The sequence below is a fragment of the Loxodonta africana genome, chromosome 9, assembly GCF_030014295.1.
Source record: "Loxodonta africana isolate mLoxAfr1 chromosome 9, mLoxAfr1.hap2, whole genome shotgun sequence".
NCBI classification, from domain to species: domain Eukaryota; kingdom Metazoa; phylum Chordata; class Mammalia; order Proboscidea; family Elephantidae; genus Loxodonta; species Loxodonta africana.
The window spans coordinates 51,823,947-51,843,838 of record NC_087350.1 but is presented as its reverse complement, the minus strand read 5'-3'; the positions used below and the strand labels follow the sequence as shown (position 1 = coordinate 51,843,838).

At 43.2% G+C, this 19,892-nt stretch overlaps 1 protein-coding gene across 26 annotated transcripts in view; it reads right to left on the bottom strand.

The window, feature by feature from the left end:
* Positions 1–19,892, bottom strand: part of DENND1A (DENN domain containing 1A) — a 566,188-nt gene that overhangs the window by 169,566 nt on the left and 376,730 nt on the right. For all 26 annotated transcript variants that reach the window (XR_010323028.1, XR_010323031.1, XR_010323027.1 and 23 more), the window contains one exon: positions 10,573–10,698. Coding sequence is in view for 21 of the 26 variants with exons in the window: in XM_064291468.1 (XP_064147538.1) it covers positions 10,573–10,698 (126 nt within the window). In the remaining 5 variants the exon portion in view is untranslated. The remainder of the gene's footprint in view (positions 1–10,572; positions 10,699–19,892) is intronic.

Below are 19,892 nucleotides of genomic sequence, written 5' to 3'. Positions count from 1 at the left end.
CCCTTGCTCCTAGGAAACTACCATTCCTCCTGTAAGGCCCTATCCCTTCCCTGGGAAGCTTTCCCTCAACATCCAGCTGGAAGTGACTAGCCCTGTCTTTGACTGTCTACCACCTTGTACAATATTCACTCTAGCACTTATCACACCTTACTGCAACTCTCTGCTTTCTGTCTCTGCTCCTGGGGTGTCCTTAAGAATAGTGACCGGGTCTCATTCATCACCATGTTCGAGCCAGTGCCAGGGCAGAGTAGGTCAGGGTTGCAGGGTAAACAAGTACCCCAAGATTTCAAATACTTGTATCATTTTCTGATATCAAGGTTTGATTATAATTGACTTAAAATTCAGGGCAAATCAAATAAAATTTCTATTGTTAAGATCCCTATTAAACTAAACATATAAATTTAGCTACTTTTATTATGATGAAAATAATTTCTTAAAAGAAAAACCCTAAAATCAATTAAAAAAACAACTGTCATCAAGACAGCTTAGCACACAGATTAACGCTGCTGTGAGAAAACCAGCCACTAGGTGTCAGCCCAGGAAAAGAAGAGGGAGGGCTACACTCAAAAGTATTTTACTTTTTCATCCAATTATCACCATAAATATCAAATATTTTAACAACAAAATATTACGCAGTCAAAATTATATATTAAAGGAATGTTTTTGAAAATATATGTAAAGTTTTGACATTTCCCCTTTGCAAAATAGTTTACAAATGGTGTTAGTTTAACCTGCATTTGTCAAGGAACATTTGCAGTTGAGAAATTGACTCTTAAGAGAAAACCAGCTCAGTTTTCTTCTAAAATGCCCTTGACTTGTATGTAACATGGACCATATGCTAATCGCCAGTGCAGCGAGTGGTCAGAGGAAAAAGCGTGGTTGCCAGGATCATGCAGATGGCAGGTCTGTATCCCCGCTCTGCCACTTTACAATCTTTTGTAGCCTCAGTTTCTCAGAGGAAAAATGGGGCTATACCACTCTCTTCATCTGGGGGCTGTAAAAATCAAATAAGGGAATATACATGACGAGCCCAGCACAGAAGAAATCTTTGATGTTCTTTTCTCTTCCTTAAGACTTTGTCTTAATGATTAAGAAAACTCTGTTTCAGCTCCTGAACAATTGAGGACATCATAACTAAGGGCTATATTTTTGTAATTTTATTCATTCAACAGATAGTTATTGAGCACCATCTGTGTATCGGGCTCTGCATCGGGGTTGTATAAGTAAACACAACGTAGCCTTCGGGAGCGGGCGTCCATTCCTTTGTGGAAGGGGAGCATAAGGCTGAATGTGAAGTAGCTGTGTATTTCAAAAAATGTATCCTCACCCCGTAGAAAATTAGTGTGGATATATGGGGAAGGAAATCCACAGCTTTATCTTCTAACATCTTCTCCATAGAATGAACCCACCAACCCTACTGTGTGCTGGGGTATAAGAACAGGATAAGATCTTGTTAAGAAGTACGGTCTGTCTATGTACATGAAGTCATATGTCACTGCTTCGGGCTCCAAATTGTCAGGTGCTAACCACTGCTTGAAAGTGGACCAGAAAGGTTCCTTTTCAGAGTCCCATTGAAAATGTGAAAGACCCTACAGTGAGCTCATTGGACTTAAAAAACACTGGTAACAGCAACCATTTCTCTTTGCTACTGCTTCTGTAGAGATACGGTATTAAAAACTGCTACAAAGGATTCCGCTTAATCCATTAGTATAGTCCCACGTTGTATTCTCCTAACTGGGATTGAGAATTTACTCTATGTGTTGATTTCACAGAGGGCGATCCTCTCCAGATCCTAAAGGGCGATCGTTAGCTACCACGCAGTGGCAGGACTGTGCCTTTGTTTTACATTTACACTTTCCCATGTGGCATCTGTGTCCAATCATTCTTCTCAATGCTCTAAAATGAAGCTGTGGATGATTTTGTTTTTAACTGAGCATGTATACTGTGTAACACTGAATTAGAACTACTAGCTCGGCATGGGAAAACAGTTACCAGTCATTCATTTGTTCGTCTACCCATTCAACATTTAATGAATGCCTACGAAATACCAGACCATGCGAGGGACACTATGGTGTATAAAACATGAAACATGGTCCCATCCTTAAGGAAAAAAGTGAGAAAAGAGGCAGCGTTATTAATATGAGACTAAGTTCAAGCCTAGAATTCCTCCTGGATAGCCTAAGACACACTAGCTGTGTTTTATTTTTCAAGCATTTTAGAACATATGGAAATTTCATTTTGATCATATTCAGTGATGCTCTTTGAAATCACTCAGTTAAGCTTGATCATAGTGTTTAATCGGGTTCCCTGCCAGTTCTTATCTTCTCTCACTTAAGGACCTACTTTTTACTTGGGCAGTCAGCTTCTAGAACAATGGTTCTCAGTGCAGCAAGCATTCATGGTATTACTCTAAAGAGTCAGGAATCCCAAACTGTGTCCCCACCAGTGTCCCTATGAGATGGCCAGTGGAGACCTGTACAATGGTCATCTTTTCCCAATAAGCAAAAAATGCTTTGATGAAATAGGAAGAACAAAAAACCAAAAAACCTCAATTATATTTTCTCTTGTGCATTTTAAGAAATTGACTCTCATGCATTTCTTAACTTTAAATCTTTGGTCCCTACCACCCCCACTTGCATGTAAATACTGGTGAGCAATAACATAAATACCAAACAAATATTAAAGGAAATAATTAAATATGTAATTTTTTACAAATCCTTCATGTATCATTTGAGATATAAGCCATACTTTCACAGTTAGTTCAAAATAATTAAATAGGCTAGAATTCCATTATGTTTTGCATGGCTTCAGGTACTCCGACACTTGCTGAACAAGTATGAATGGGCAGTCTCATTTTCCTCCTTGTCCTCCTTTACGTTCTTGTCATCCAGAAATCATCATCATCATTTAGTTAGTATCTACTACAGCTAGACATTCTGCTGGTGTTTTACATACACATTGCTATTTTTCTCAACAGTCCAACAAGGTAGGCAATATCATTCCTATTTTACAAATGGGAAAACTGAAGCTCAGGGAGATTAAGTGACTTCCAAGGTCATCTTCTAGTAGGCGACAGAGCCAGGATTAAAACCCAGGTGTGACTCGAAGCAACTCAGAGCTCCAGAGGCAATCACTGGAGTTCCCCATTTCCCTGCCTCATTCTCAGGACATGACCTTCACTGGGATGAATGTGAAAATGAGAAAAATGGCAACTAGGAAGTTACCAGCCCCTTCTCTGGATCACCTTAGACTCCTGTTGTCAATGCATCTGCTTAGCTCAGGTCTGTAAGTTTCGGTTATACAGGCAGTCCCCAGGTTACTAACATCCAATTTATGGACACAACTCGTACTTAAAAACACACTTGGGGAAGGGATCTTGTTCATAACCAGGGGAGTGCCTGTAGTTCCCTATCTGCTTGCCTAAAATGAATTGGAAAATAAGAAGAAATTTTCACAAACTTTTCCTTCAGAATATTCATTGATACATAGCCATGTTTCACAAAGACACCATGATCCACTTAAAAAACACGGGCTCTGAAGACAAACGTGGGTTTGATTCTCAGCTCCACCATTCCCCAGAATCTCAGAGCCTGCATATAGGCACACACACCAGCCCCTTCCAGGCTTTATCTAATTTCCCCTCTGCCCAGGGTTCCTCAGTTCCTTACTTCTCTTCTTGCAGTACTGTGCATACTGTCTTAAAGCTCCTCCAACCCTTGTTAGCAGAAGATGGAAGTATAGATAAATGAGTAATACACCTTACAGGTGTCTGGGTAGCTTTTGTGTGTCTATGTGAAGGGCAGGGAGCACACATTATCAAGCATTCTTTTCATTTTGAGCTGCTCTTAAGCCGGGTCAACTGAAACCTGCCTCTTTACGACATTGTGATAAGTTGGCACCCACAGTCAGGCTCCTGTACTCTGACTCAGAAGGCTTGGAAATACAGTATTTCAAAGTTTTATTCACAAAGATGTTTTGTGGAGCATTAATTACAATATCAAAAGATTGGAAACAACCTAAACGCCCAACATGAGAGAGTGTGTACGAAAATTATGGTAGCTGCAGTTGATGGACTATTCTGCAGCTATATAAAAATGCATATGATGTAACGTTAAATGGGGAAAAACAAATTTCAATTTACATTCGATTGCAGCTATGTAAACATTTTGCACAATAAGAAATAACTAAAGAGAATACACCAAAGGTGGCTGATGTAGCTTTGTTTGTCTAGTGGGAATACGGTGAGATTTCATTTTTTCTATTTTCTCAATGTTCACTAATGTTTTATTATACTTTAATAAAAATGCTTGTACTAAAAACAAATATAAACACTTTTTTTTTTAAACCATGAGAGCAGCAGTGTTACTTGACTATGAGACAGACATATATGGTGTTTTTCAGCCTGCTCCAATACAGCCTCGTGCATTCATGCTTGGAAGCTGGGCTATCAATCTGCTTTTATTTTAACTTCTCTGTCTTCCAGGGGTTTTAGGTGGATGAACATGAATCAGGAGAATCATGTACACAATCAGGGGTTGTAAGGTGGATGATGCCCATGTTCCAATGGCCAAATCTGGAAGCCTGGCCTCTTGAGGCGGACCACTGCCTACACAGCCCCCTTCACAGCACTGCCGCATCACTGTTGGTTTACTGGTCTACCCTGCTGCACCCAGCATATGCTCCCAGCATACACTCCCAGCGCCCAGGGGTTGTGTTCCCTCCATTGAAGAAGCCCAGGCAACAGGTGGGTCCTGAGAGGGGCACACAAGCTGGCTGAATAAACAGCTCCCTTCAGTGCTCCATCTGTACTGCCCTTTCCACAGATACTGGCACCCAACAAGATACGCATCTGAAAGCACCTCTATCCATAGGTTGTGTTCTTTGATCTGGCATTTACCAGGAACCTGCAACGGGCTAGGCACGGGCGAAGCATCTTCACATGCAGTTTCTTAAGACAACTCCAACCAACCGTGTGAGGCAGTTCAGGTCCCTGACAGTGATCTACAAAATGAGAAACCCCAAACAGGACAAGGAATGAAACGAAAGCACATAATTCTATTTTTGAAAATTCTTCAAAACCGACGCCATTGTGCTCTGAAAAGTCTTTCAAAGGGGTGGGGTGGGGTGGGTCAGTTTTATTCAGATCTCATGAGGCTATCATTTTAAACAAAAGAGTGAGGTAAAAATGAGATCCTTTGTAAAATTCATTCATTCTCCCTAGGAGGGAGAAAGGGGAATATTTAAGGCAAATTCATGAACCACACTGCTACCCCACATCCTCTAAAAGTTGCAGTCTTCTACTGGGAGGAGAAAGGATCCCTGGCCTAGCAATTAAAATCATTTGTCTTTTATCCCCTTCTTGCCAAAAAGGACCCCAGCCCTAACTAGTTAATCCCTAACACACACTGCTACTCCCAGAGTTGCCTGGCAACTGGTAGGAGGCGTGTCAGAGAGCAAGAAAGGCCTAAATAAATGAGCTGGAGCCTGCGCTGCTGCTTGACATGGATAAAGGGGGTTTCTCTGAATGGGGCTGCCTGGCTGCTGTGGTTCTGTCATTTAAGCTGAGAAGAACAAGTTGGCTTGGCCAATATTGTTAAATACTGTATTTTGGGCTTTGCACATGATATTCTCTTGGGGACTGAAAAAATGGGTCGGTCATATGCCCTTGAGATTTGCAGATGTCCTCGCCTCTGCCAGGCAGCAGCAACCTCCAAAGCCTAAAGACAGGACAGGATGCAATGCAGATGCACGGCACAGAGGCTGAGGCCACCCTCATCTCCACCGTTTCTCTGTTCCTTAATTTCTTTTATCTATCCTTCCATCTGCTCTTCCAAAATACACTCCTTGTTGCCTACACTGTGCCATGATCCGTGCCAGGCACTGGAAGTGCAGAGAGAAAGTGTTAATAACGTAGGACATGCAGAAACCAGAACAAAGGCAGCAGGGTGTGGCAGACGAGCTTGGGTTTTGGAGTCAAGGCAGACCTGAGTTTGCATTGTGACTCTACTACTTACCAGGAAGTCACCACCAATCTGAGTCTCCATCCCCGGATGTAAAATGGATACTAAGGGGCAGTGGTTTTTCAGGGCAGTTATGGGGAATAATTGAGATCATGGATGCAAAGCAACTTGGAGTTGAACAGAACCCTGCCAGGATGGGAGGCCTCTGAGCAGATAGTAGACTTGGCTGTGGCTGAATGCCCTTGGTTTCTCACTTTCTGACCCCCAGCAGGCCCCTTTGAAACAATTTATCTGGCCCAGTGACTGAACACAGGCTTCCCCTTGGGACCAGCACAAGGCTCACCCCAGCAAATGGACAGAAGGCATGGCCTTGGCTGGGGTACCCTTTCTCTTCCCTTCTGGGCAGGGGAAAGAAAATATAGCTTAAGATACAGCTTAAATACAGCTGCTTTTTGAAATGTTTCCATTTAGAAAGGAAGAAAAAAAATAAAAAGGCCACAGAGTTAAAAAATCTCAAGTGAGCTCTGGGCCAGGGGAAGGGTCCTCAGACCACAGAGGAGGAGTTGCTGGTCTCTGCTTCTCAGGCTGGGCTTGACGCCTCCTCACAGAACTAGGCAGGCACTACGCAGCTATAAGCTGGAGACATTCTGGTGCAGTTCCAGGCTGGTTGGGATTCTCATCAGCACAGAGGAGGCAGTGGGCCCTGATCTGGGCTTATTTAATCCTCACTACCATCCTGCCGGAAAGCCTGGTGGCATAGTGGTTAAGTGCTACAGTTGCTAACCAAAGGGTCGGCAGTTCGAACCCGCCAGGCACGCCTCGGAAACTCTATGGGGCAGTTCTACTCTGTCCTATAGGGTCGCTATGAGTCGGAACTGACTCGACGGCACTGGGTTTGGTTTTTTTTTTTTTTTACCGTCCTGCCAATAGGGGATTCCTCATCCATTTTTATGGCAGAGAAAACTGAGGAGCAGAGAAGTGAGGTAACCTACTCAAAGTCACAAGTTAGGAAGGAGCAGAGTATAAAGGAGCGCACTCAAGTCTGTCATGTTTCAAAATTAAACAAACACAAAAAACAAAAAACACTGTGACTTTGCAGTAACCTGGGTCCCATGATTGTACCCTGCTGGCCCAGCGTTGGAAGCTACCACATCAGCATGGCAAGCACTGTGGCTATACCACAAAGCAGCAAGCCCAGATGAGCTGCAGGGGCTCGCTGGGTCACTGCTGCTCTGGCCTGGCCTCCACGCGCGTGCACGCACACACGCACGCACGCACGCACACATGCACACGCATGCACGCACACACACACACGCACATTCTTCCCTTGCAGGGTTCTCTTTGCCCTCAGCCTCCCACTGGCCTCCACACTCCCCGTCTGCTGCTCAGGCCCTGCCCTGCACCCTGCCTAGAGGCTCCTCTCCAAGCTACAACCTGGCTCTGGCCACCAGCTTTACCTCACTATGTGTATCTAGGGCCTTCAATACACTTGGGTTCTTTGATCCAGTAAATCCACTTCAGGGACTCTGCCTAAGGAAATAATTCAAACCATGCATGAAAATTTATATAAAGATGTTCAGTGTTGTTTAAAATGATGAAATGTTACTGACAATCCAAAGGACCAGCATTAGAATAACGTGGTAGGCCTCAGTACGGATTGCAGATCATGGCACTTGACAGAAATCTCTGGGAGAGGAGCCCAGGCAGTTGCGGTTTTTAAAGCCCCACAGGTGACTGATCCACAGCTAGGGTTGAGAACCACTGGAGTCATCTGATGGGATATTTGTAGCCATTATAAATGACATTTAAGAAGTGTTTTTATACGATGTGAAAAACGTTTACAACATGCTAAAAGGTAAAAACAAATAACAGAAATACTGGATTGCTTTACCAAGAAGATCTCAACTGTCTAAAAGAGAACACCAACAACAAAAAAGCTAAAAACAAAACCAAAATGAAACAAAAACAAACCAAAACACCTAGAACCTAGGGGGAAACAAGCTAACATTTTAACCCCAATGATAGGACCGTGGGTGTTTCCTCATTTCTAGTCCTCTGAACTTCAAACATTTTCTTATCAAGAGCGGATGCTATTTTTATAGCTAGAGAATACACTAAAAGACAAGTGGCCTGGAGAGGACTCCCAATTCCCTCAGCACTGTGCTGCCTGCCAACCCCAGCAGGCTTGCCCAAGGCACCAATCTCCCCAACCATGTGGCCATGGCCACCTCAAACAGGACTTCAGTCATCTCATCCCCTATTCAAAAACTTATAGTACCTATTGGGTAAAGTTGATACTGCTGGCCTACCAGATAAGGCTCTGCAGAATTTGGCTCCCACCTCTCCTGAAGCCCTGTCTCCCCACCCAAAACCATTACTTCAGACGGTTAAGAGTCTGGCTGCTAACCAAAAGGTTGGCAGTTAGAATCCACCAGCCGCTCCTTGGAAGCCCTACGGGGCAGCTCTACTCTGTCCTATAGGGTTGCTATGAGTTGGAATCAACTCGATGGCAACGAGTTTGATTTTTTTGGGTTCACTGGCCTCGCAGGGTCCTGCTATCAATATCAAGCCTTTGTTCGCTCTGTGAACTTTACACCCCTGACAGGAAAGAGCCCTCTGCCTTTCTTCTTCCAAGCCCTACCCAACAGACCAAGTTCACTTTTCATCTTTCTTAAGAAATGTTTTATAGCTTGTCTGATCCTTATAACAACCTAGAGATGTAGAGAGGAGAGGTATTCTCATCCTCATTTTGCAAGTGAAAAAATGGAAGTTTGCTCAAGATGATACAGCGAAGAAGTACAGAGTCAATTTATAAACTTCAGGTCTCCTGTCCTTAAATCCAGCACCCTTCTGATCCAAGTGCAAGTACAGCCATAAACTCTGCTTGAGGAGCAACTTGTCTCCAGATCACATCTTGAGCAATAGGTACCAAGAGCCAACAGCCTCTGGATTCTAGACACATATACGTGACAACAATGAGATAACTGTAAAAGTAGAAACTCTTCATGTCTGTCAATGTTCCCAGCAACCCAAGGAAGGAGCTGGGCCAGTTGCCCATTCCCCATTTTAGAGATGGGTAAACAACAGTATTTTCCTTGACTTATATACCAGCTTTCAAATCACCACTCAACTCTGACTGGTTTAGCTGAGCCCAAGATAACAAGCAACACTCAGAGCTGCCTCTCTTCAAGACAAGCAGGGCATGAGGAACTTGCTTTAAGCTGAAGGGCTTTACAGGACCAAAGGGAAAAATTTCTTCGGGAAGCAAAAACTAAGTGCGTCCCTTCTGTTACATGATCGTGTAACCATGACATTGTCCGAGGCAGAGGCAGCCTAGTGTGTAATGTGGCATTAGGATGCTGCTCCCTGAGCACCCACTCCCCTGACTGCTTCACAGAGATTATGTCTCCGGGTGAAGGGAAAACAAGGTGTTTCCGACCACTCTTTATGTTTACCTTAGGCATACAATGGAGTCAAACAGTAAAAGAAATATATTAACAATGTATAGTTGTAGCTTATAAGAAGTGTGTGTGACCACAGTTCACTGTCAGAGTTTTTACAGGAAATACATTGCCTGATAGCCACTCATCTTTTGTCATTTAGTTTAATAAAATGTTATAGATTAAAACAAAAACAGAAACAAACATCCTAGCCTGCAGGCAGTGTGACCTACACTGGTCCCTTGCACCCCACTCAGGCTAGGGTGAGGTGTGGCTGCCATCACCTACTTCCTCCTCTGGATGAAGGGAGCAGCCTCAAGATCACCCCTGTGCTTCTGACAGAAAGGGCTGCCAGAAAGGTTCCCATCTAAAATTTTCTCTTCCACAGGGTCCCACGGGTCCCCAGACCAATTTCTCCATTCTTCCGAGTCATGAGGCCAAGAGTAGGCCAAACAGAGGGCCTGAGAGAATTAGTACTTTCTTTGGTTTCAGGGAAGACCTGATGTCTTTGTATCACACGATCACTAACCATCTTGTAAGGCAGACAGGGGATGTGAATGAGTCAACTGAGGCTCAGAGTGGTAGAAGTGCTGTGGAGGTGGGTAACATCATTTCCCAGCTCCCGGTGTGCTCTGTAGTCATTTATACTATGACCACTTGCAGGAGCCTCTAAGAAGTGAATCTCCAGGCTGCTTTGTGTTCTCTAGTGTGGAGTAGAGGTTTCTTTAAAGGAAAATAGGAACAGCATGGGCTTTGAGACCATCTGGCTCCCTCCACTTGTTAGCACATCATTTCTTTTCTCTGAGCCTCAGCCTCGCCATGTGTAAAGTGGAGATGACCATTGCTACCTCAGAGGCTTACTGTGAATCCTCAATGAGAACAGGTGTGTGAAGGGCCTGGCACTGTATCTAACAGGCAGTTGGTACTTAGGATGGGCAGGGGTATCTGAACATTCACGGTAGCAGTGAACATTTCTCATATGACACTGTGGCTTCCTTGAGCTGAGAGGCACGGCAAGGGGAGGATGCTCTGCACCCCCTAACACACACACACACACTGCTTCTAGGTGAATTCAGCAACCAGAAGAATCGTGGGACTTCATGTGGGCCCTAAGGTATATTTCCTAGCCCTGACCAAACATAAACTCTGTAACATGCCAAGAGGCTACTTACCGGCTCAATTTTAAGAGCATTTCGGTAGCTACCAAAGAACGCAGCCTGGGCCTTGAGGAATGCTCTGGCCACCCCATCACCAGTGGTTGTGGAGACCTTCTTTAATCTGCTCTTCAGTGAAGAAATCTGTGACAGAGAAAAAAGACGTACAGGTTGAGGACAGGGTTGAAGGAGGATGGCTGTCTAAGCCCAGCACATATCCAGTGTTACAAGATCCCCTGAAGACGGGATTGATTTAATATCTCAGCTACTGGCAGAACAAAAATGCATTCAATATTAGAGCAGGTATTACTTCCATTAGAGCATGTCTAATATACATATATTTTTTCCCCCTGACCAGGCACTATGTCCCAGATAAGTTCATTTACATACATTTCTTTTTTAAATTTTTTCAATAGTCCTGTGAGGAAGGGATTAGTGTTCCCATTTTACAAGGAGAAAGCAGTCTCAGGGAGGTTAGGTTAAATGCCAGGAAACAAACTCAAGAAGTAGCCAAGTTGGAAACTGAATTGCAGTCCTATTCTCCAAAGGAAAAGGGGCAACTTACAGATACATGCTCAATAGGTTAAAACAGAATGAACAAGAAAACCAGGGCAATGGGAGAAGAAGAAGAACCAGGTACACATTTAGGGTACAAATGTAAGCCATAAGGTCCTTACATGGTAGCTAGAAATAGGTTGCAAATTTGACTTTAGAGTCTCCTAGTGGCCCAAGCTAAGAGGGAAACAAGAAAAGTTATGAGAATCCCTGGGTCCATGTATTACAAACTAATCATTTGCTCAGATGAACATGGATTTCTCAGAAAATGAGAACTAAAAGAGACTTTTCCTATGAGTCTTCGATGTAGGAAAGTGTGTGATATGATGGCTGTTACCCTCAACATCAAAGACAGTATCAAGCTTCCTAGACTGTTTTTAACATGTCCTTCATTATCGTGGGATGCCATGCTGTACAACGTTAGGGGACCATCTTCACACTGTATTCCACGTGAAAGGTACCCTTGGAATTGTGCATTCATTCACTCCTTATCAGTATTTCGCACATGCCTAGGACTACGTAAGGTGTTGAGAATTCAGTGGTGAGCAAAACCTGACATGGGTCCTGGCCTCATCAAGTTTACATTCTAGTGAGGAAAATACTAGCACATATGACATTGCTAGTATGACATTTTTAGTATGAATGACTGATGGTTATTTTTCTGGGAAGATGATCCATAGCTTTCTTCAAATTCCTAAAGGTGTCTGTGAGCCTAAGAATATTAAGAATCACTGACCTGGGAAGGACTGAGGGACTCTAAGTACTTCAGAAACCCTCCATGGATATTATTCTTGTTACCAAGCTTCTGATAAGGGATTTTAATTTTTTTTTACAGTTTACTGAGATATACTTTACTCATAACGTTAAACAGCCACCATTACTATATAATTCCAGAACTTTTTATCACCCCTCAAAAAAAACCCTATGCTCATTAGCAGTCACTCCTTAACCTCCACCAACCCTGCCCGCCTCCCCTATCCCCAGCCCTAGGCAACCACTAATCCATGTTCTCTATCAGTTTGCCTATTCTGCACATTTCATACAAATGAAATTATTTTATGACTGGCTTCTTTCACTCAATACAATATTTTCAAGGGTCATCCGTGTTTTAGCATGTATTAGTACTTCATTCCTTTTTATGGCTGAATAACACTCCATTGCATTGATGTATCACGTTTTATTTATCCGCTCATCAGTTAACAGACATTTGGCTTATTCACACTTTATGGCTATTATGAATATGCTACTATGAACGTTTGTGTATAAGTTTTTGTATGGAGACAGCAGGGATTTTGAGGCAAGAACCTGAAGGACCAAAATCTTATGCTGCCAGATCTTATGCAATGAAGATAGCCTGAAACGACATACGAAGCCATGTAGCACAGTGCTTAGCACACAGTAAGCCATTAATAATGTTAGCTGACTCTTGGAAAAAAAAATCCTATGCTGTGGCTAAAGGGGCCTGCCATCTGCTTGGACAGTAAACTGAATGAAGGTGGAGTGACGTCCTCTGATATGTCAGACGCATAGGAGGGAACCGGAGTGGGGGGGGTGGCCTTCCCATTTCTGCTTGCAAGTGGCCTAGGAAAACAATGTCCTTCCGAAAGCAGTTTGGAGTCTGTGTCAACACCTGGGTATAAAGAACCAATTTATTGTGACCCCTCCCTTCTCAGGACACAAAGCTCCAGCGCCACTGTGGTGAGGGCCCATGGAGGAGCAGTGCAGGCCATGCTCAGCAGCTGGCAGTCTCTGCCATAGGCATTCAGCTTGGAATAAAAATGAGAAAAAGAAACATGCTTTATTTAAATGTTAAAAATACTGTCCACCCTCCACTCCCAAATAATAAAAATCCCACCCCTCTCAGGGACTAGGGTGACATTTCCATCCTTTGAAATGGCGCAAGCCACTGTCACTCTACCTCTGACTCCTCAAAGGCCTTGGGCCACCTGTGCTGCAGATTATTCCTCACTTAACCTTCCCTGGCCTTTCTCTTTCATTCGGGAGGTGTTTAATTACCTCGGATTCACAACGCTGCACTTCAGGTGAGCCTTTCCTAATGGCCTCATTACCATTTTACCCAAAGAAGTAGTCGCTGATTTGTAACTTAACAAATACAGAGTGTGAGCCTTCCTGCTCCCCCAGCTGGTCTGAAACCAGCCAAGTGGTCCTGGGCTCTTGGTGCCCTTGTCACCACTTAGGCCAAGACTTCTGAAGACCTCTCTTCACCCTACAATGTGGAGATGCTTTTGTCTTGACCTTTCAGCACTTCAAACTCTGAAACTTCAAGTAATGTGCGCACCTGAAAGCTGGTGATAGCATTTTGTCCTTTAAATAAAAGTGAGGGAAGAAAATATAAGGTTTAAAAAACCCACAGTCATACATCTAAAACTCACCTTGCCCTGAGTATTCCTGGGGCACTGGTCAAATCATTAACATTTGGTTAAAAAAAAAAAAAATTCCATTGCCATTGAGTCGATTCTGACTCATAGTGACTGTACAGGACAGAGTGTAACTGCCCCAAAGGGTTTCAAAGGAGCAGCTGGTGGATTCGAACTGCTGACCTTCTGGTCAGCAGCCAAGCTCTTAACCACTGTGTCAACATTGAGTTAATCTGAGGTAATCTGGGGTAATAAAATTTGGGGTAAGAATAGCTTCCTTCTTTAATCAGGTATCATAGGAGCAAGACAGAAAACAAAGGAAGACAGTTTAAAATGGAATTCATCAGCTTCTCTCTGTGGCTCCCCTTCCTCTCCTCTGTGTCCTATCTTGGTTACTATATCATCAAGCCAAGTCTCCTGGCCAGATATCATACCCATATGATAGCCATAGCCCATACTTCTTCTCCTTCCCTTCCCACAACCACAAATATGCCCTGAATCTGCCCTTGCTCTCCATGCCCATGAGCTTGGCTCTGTGCTGCTCACCTCCATCCATCTTCTCGGGCCCAGATTGGTGAAGTAGTTTCCTAAGTGGGCTCCCTGCCTTCAGTTTCTCCTCCATGCCACGTATTAATTTTAACCATGCAAGGATGCTTTCAAATTCTATTTTACACACTTTTAATTGTCCTTTATCAAAAAAAGCATACGTTACTTTTATAATAAAGAATTAATATTAGGTATTTTTCTTTGATCATCAAATTAAGCATCGGCTGGAGTTAAGGGAAAGGAGCCCTGGCGGTGTAGTGGTTAAAGCGCTTGACTGCTAACCAAAGGTCTGCAGTTGGAACCCATTAACTGCACCACAGGAGAAAGATGTGGCAGTCTGCTTCTGTAAAGATTTACAGGCTTGGAAACCCCATGGGCAGTTCTCCTCCCCTGTAGCATCATCATGAGTCGGAATCGACTCGAAAGCGGTGGATTTGGTTTTAGTTAAGGGAAAGAGGGAATCCAGATGTCCCCCCATCTGTGAAGCCTTTCCTGGCTCTTGAGACTGGGTTAATTTAATGATGGCCTGCCCAGTCCCTCTTGGACTGTGTAGGGTGTTCTACATTGAGTCATAGTGCTGCTTCTCCTGCTAGACTGTGATTTCCAGAAGGCCCAGCAGTCAGCACAGTGCCTGACCCAATGTAGTCATTCAGCACTTCCTGCTGAATGGAAGAACAGACGAGTGAGTGTTCTGACATGGTGAAGGGCATTTCCAACGGCTGAGCCGCTTTGCTTGGAGAAATATCTAAGATCATATTTGTTAGAGGGCCAGTAATTGATCATTAGAAAAAACTGGTCTTGGTGGTGAAGGACTGGGGGAGAAAGTGATACTTGTCTATTTCCCTTCTGCAGAAGTCCATAGCCAAGATGTAGCCCACCTTCCGAGAGCTTCCAGGTGAGCACCCACAGACCAGTCACCAATTAGCTTATTGCTGATTCCCCCATACCATGCAAAGGGGTTCTCACATTATATATACCATCATACTACAATTTAGTCCTTTATATAACTAGAAGTTTACACATCTTCCTCCTCATTAGAATGAAGATAACACTTGCAAACACATTGGCACTCAAGAAATATAGGTTTATTTATCACTTGGTTGCAATTCGGGGGAAGGGAGGGCTAACGATGTTATATTATTCACCTCTGTATTCCTATCCCCTCCTCTTTCCTTCAGTTCTGGAAACTTAGTATCTTTCAGTTGCTTTCCCATTGCTCTGAGAGTAAGGACAGAAGTCCTAGCTGGCCTGCGAGGCTGTGTGATTTGCAGTAGTCTCTTTAAGATGTGCGGCTCCTGCATCCCCTCCATGTCTTTGGCCACACCTTCCAATCACACGGCCTTCTTCACACCCCAGGACCTTTAGATGGGCCAATTCCTCTGTTTGGAATGCTCCCGCCCACAGTCACTCCCTTGTCTAGAATTCAGCACTGTCCAATAAAACTTTCTGCAGTGATGGAAATAATCTGTTATCTGTGCTATCCAACGCGATAGCTGCTAGCCACAGGTGGCTACTGAGTATACAAGATGTGGCTAGTGTGGCGGAGAAACTGAATTTAAAATTTTATTTAGTAGTACATGTGGACAGCGGCTACTCTGTTGGGCAGCACAGGGCCCTGGATCAACTATGACTCATTCCTCAGATCTCAGCTTGAAGATCACTTCCTCAGCCTGACTCCCAAGACTAGACCAAGGTTCCTCTGTTACACATTCTCATCGTACGTCTCCTTCAGAGACACACAGCAATGTGTGATAATGCATTTTGCGATGGTCAGTTAATGTCTGCCTCTTCTCTTAGCCTTAATGGTCTATGAAGGCAGGGACCATGTATATCAGTGCTAGCACAAGCCCTCAACTAAGGACACATTTCTTCTAACAGTCTGGCTCAAGTTAGTCTGTAGCAGGGGGTCCTACTTCTCAACCCCTGGGAGTGGCATTATCGGACTTAAAAGTGAGTTTCAGAATCGGATTTAAAAGATCGTTTTTTTTTTTTGACAGATCAGACACACAGCAGCTGGGGAGGGGGCAACTGAATCACACTTTCCTTCCCCTCCTTAAAAAATGGCCTGTAAGGGCTGAGGCAAGTTGATTCTTCCTTTCCTGAATAAACCAGACATCAAGGCTTTGTTCTGAAATCTCCTGGGGAATGTCTGGGTCTGGAGAAGGGAGAAGGGGCTATTGACTTGTTTTCCTTTCCTCAGCAGCATGTACACGTCGGCTCCCTCTGCTACCTTCCCACTGGCAATGAAAAAATGGCCCCGGCTATTTACCTATGCTTCAGTTAATTCTTGCCTCAAATTTGGAGTAAAAAACTTTTGATATATAAAGGCAATCCCACCCCACTCTCTTTCCCAGTAATTGCTTCTGGAAAAACCAGGAATTCATCACAAGAAAGGAACAGGAATTAGTATTTATCAAGCACCCTACTTGGTATCAGATGCCACAGCAGGTGTTTTCACACATAGCATCGTATTAAAATTTCAGAACAACTGGGCTAGGCAGGCACAGTTACCCCCACTATATAGATGCAGAAAGCAAGACTCAGCCTAATGTCACACAACTAGAACAGCAAGGGACAGAGGCCAAAGTCAAGCCCAGGTCCATCTTACTTCAACACCTACCTCATTCCATTAATTCTCACAGCTTCCAGGGTTTCTCAGACCAGCAAATTAGATGTGTCCATGATACTGATTAATTTTTTCCCCTGACTTAATGTATTTCCATTATTGCTTCCTCTCATTCTTTGCTTTTCTGTTTCTTTCTTGAGAACTTGGTTGTACCTTGACCTCGGTTGGCTTTAATTGCTTCTTCTGCATCCCATTTTCCCCTCCAAGGTCCTGGTTCTCTATAGGGGGCAGTGGCGGTATGCTAGTTACATGGAGCACCAAGCTTGAGGTAGCTATGACCCCAGGGGCCCACACCTCTGATAACTTCATCTCTCCTGACAACTCGTGGACCATGTTTAAGTCAGAAAGTTAGAGGCAAGTGTTACAAATCTAAGCAGCTTTTTATTAGACGAAAGGATCCATTTTCATTATGTGAATGGCTACCTTACTATATGCTATAATGGCTCTGTTGAGCATCCTACATACCAACTATCAAATCCTTTAGGATGACGTTCCTAGAGTTAAAGTAAAACTTAAAAACAAGAAAGGCCCATATCCAATATCTGCCAAATAAAGCTCAAGAGGAGGCCTGCACACCCTAGTGCATGCCAGTCCCCTCCCCCCCAGGTGTTTAATCTGGACCACCTTGGCATTTTAAACTGCAAAACACAGTAGAGCTAGGACTCATGTTTTTCTATTTGTAAACCTCACTTTCCTCCAAATACTTTTTTTTTTTGCCCAGAGGACATGAAATTGTCTTTGTTTTCCTTATACAACAATTTAGCTTTAACACACTACATGCAGATACACACACAGACGCAACACACACAATTAATGTAGCTAGACTTTCCTGCCTAAGCTTAAAGGAGGCTACAAGCTCTCAGCCCAAAGTAAATGTGTATTTATATTATTAGGTGGCCATTCAATAAAAAGATTATTTCTAACCACATATGTGCAAGCTCGTATGTACATACATGTTTTTTTTTTTTTATCCTGGGAGTATTTTTAAAGGATTCCCTCTCCCCGCCCCCAACACACACACCCATACTTCTGGCAGTTCAGGTTTAAAGGTCAGATTTAAACTATCACCATGTTTCACAATGCAATCTGTGCAGTGCTGCGTAATGAAATGGTTCAGTAAAGGTGCTCGTGGAAATTCTTTTAATTAGGTCTAAGGCTTTCCAGTTGTCAACATGAATAAACCAAGAAGCACTCTCTTGCAAACACAACACGCAAAATAAAAATGTTAAGTTACCTTTGAAAAAACAGAAACGCACTTGCAAAAGGAAAGTTATACGCGTTTCTGGCAACATAGCCTCCACCAATTTTTAAAAAATACCAATGTCTTTCAACAATAAAATGGATTGCAAATCAAAAATAAAGGGGTACTCTATTTCTAACGAAACAGGGCACTAATGCCTGGTTCTGCTGAAAGGTATTTGGAGGAAGACTAAAGTTCATCATAACTAAAAACGTTTATCAACAGACTAACAACTTTCTTCATGAGCAAAAGGTACTTTCGCATTTAAATACAATTAATTCTACAGATCAGTGGTATTTCACCCAGACAGGTGAATGCCCTATGACTCCCGAAAACTGAATGACTTCTATTAAAAATGGGTCAAGATGCACTCCTAAACTGTGAGAAAATAAATTTCCATTTGTTAAAGCCATCCACGTGTGGCATTTCTGTTATAGCAGCACTAGATAACTAAGACAGATGGCTACAAAGGTGTTCACAAATGCAAACTGGCCTTGAGGCCTGAAGTGGAATGGGTGACTCAGACGGCACAATGTAAACATGTAACAAACATATATAATAAATTCACGCATCAATTGATCAGTCAACAAATGTATCCCTAGTGAACTCCAAGCATAAGGGTACAACAACACACAGTACCTTGGTCTACTTGCGTTCAGACAGACCTGAGTTCAAATCCTGACTCAGCCGCTTGCTATTAGCTGGATGGCCTTAGGGAAGTTACTGAACCTCTTTTCTTCATCTATAAGAAGAGGGTAAAGTAGTGCCCCTCCCCACTTCTTACAGGGTTTTGTAGATTCAATGTAAAGATTTTCAAAGCCTCTAGCACAGTGCCTGGCACACAGTAGGGGCCTAAAAGATGGAGAATATTCTTCTACACTAGCCCAACTTCAAAGCCAAAACTACTCAAACCATTATTTTCGGATGGAAAAGAATAATGTGTTCACAATTAACATTTTCTAGGGCATCGATAACTGAAATGTCACTCATTACACTGAGCCTAGTGGATTTATTTAGTGATTCAAACTCAGTGTGTATTTGGGAGCTAATGAAGTGCTTGGTGTTTACAAAGATAAAAGCAGGATTTGTCCAAACAGCAATCCTGGGCTGAGTGGATATAGATTTCTGTGCTCAGGGATGCAGCCAGGCCGGATCCATGGTGGATCACATGGATACCTCCACACAGAGTGAGATATCTCCCAAGGGGATCCAGGCATCTCCAGCTCCTCAGGGGAGGAAATACACACACACACACACACACACACAGGAAGGGGGGGTGGGAAGTATGTATAATAGATGTGTTTCACAGTGTCCCTGCTGTGATGAACAACTTGATCCACTTACAGTTCCAAACACATGATGCATAAAAGAGCTGACAGAAATTCAATTCTTGCAAAGAAAAGCATCTGCTCTCTAGTGGGAACGGCCAAATATTAAGCAGTTTTAAGGCAGGGCAAAGACCTAGAGGAGCACACTTCATTATCTAGATAGCTAGGGTAAAGAAATGCAGGGGATTACAAACGAACGAAAAAGTAGCCGAGATTCCAAGCATTAATTACCCAAAGTAAAATGATTCAAGTTAAATCTTTGTTACGACAAATATTAAACCCAGCTGTGTTTATGTAGCAGTTGTGAAAAAGAAGAAGAAAGAAACCCGTGTACAATATCTGTGAGCTCTGCCAGTTAATTGAATTTGCTGGCAGCACTTCCTCCACCATGAGCCAAACATCCTCAAAGATAAAATGTAGCTTTTAAACAGACCTGGGGAAAACAGAATCAAGAAATTTCAACCAATAAAACACAACTCTTTACTGGTATAAAAGTAAAGTAAAATTCAGTAATGAAAGGAAGGAAGTCTCTTAAACATTTACTGCATTCCAAAGCTTGGAGTTGCGGTTTATTGCTGAGGTCTCTTCTGATGTCCCACTGCGCTCCTGCTCCAGCATCTTTAATGAAGTCCCATAAACTTCCATAACATACTCGATTGTTGACA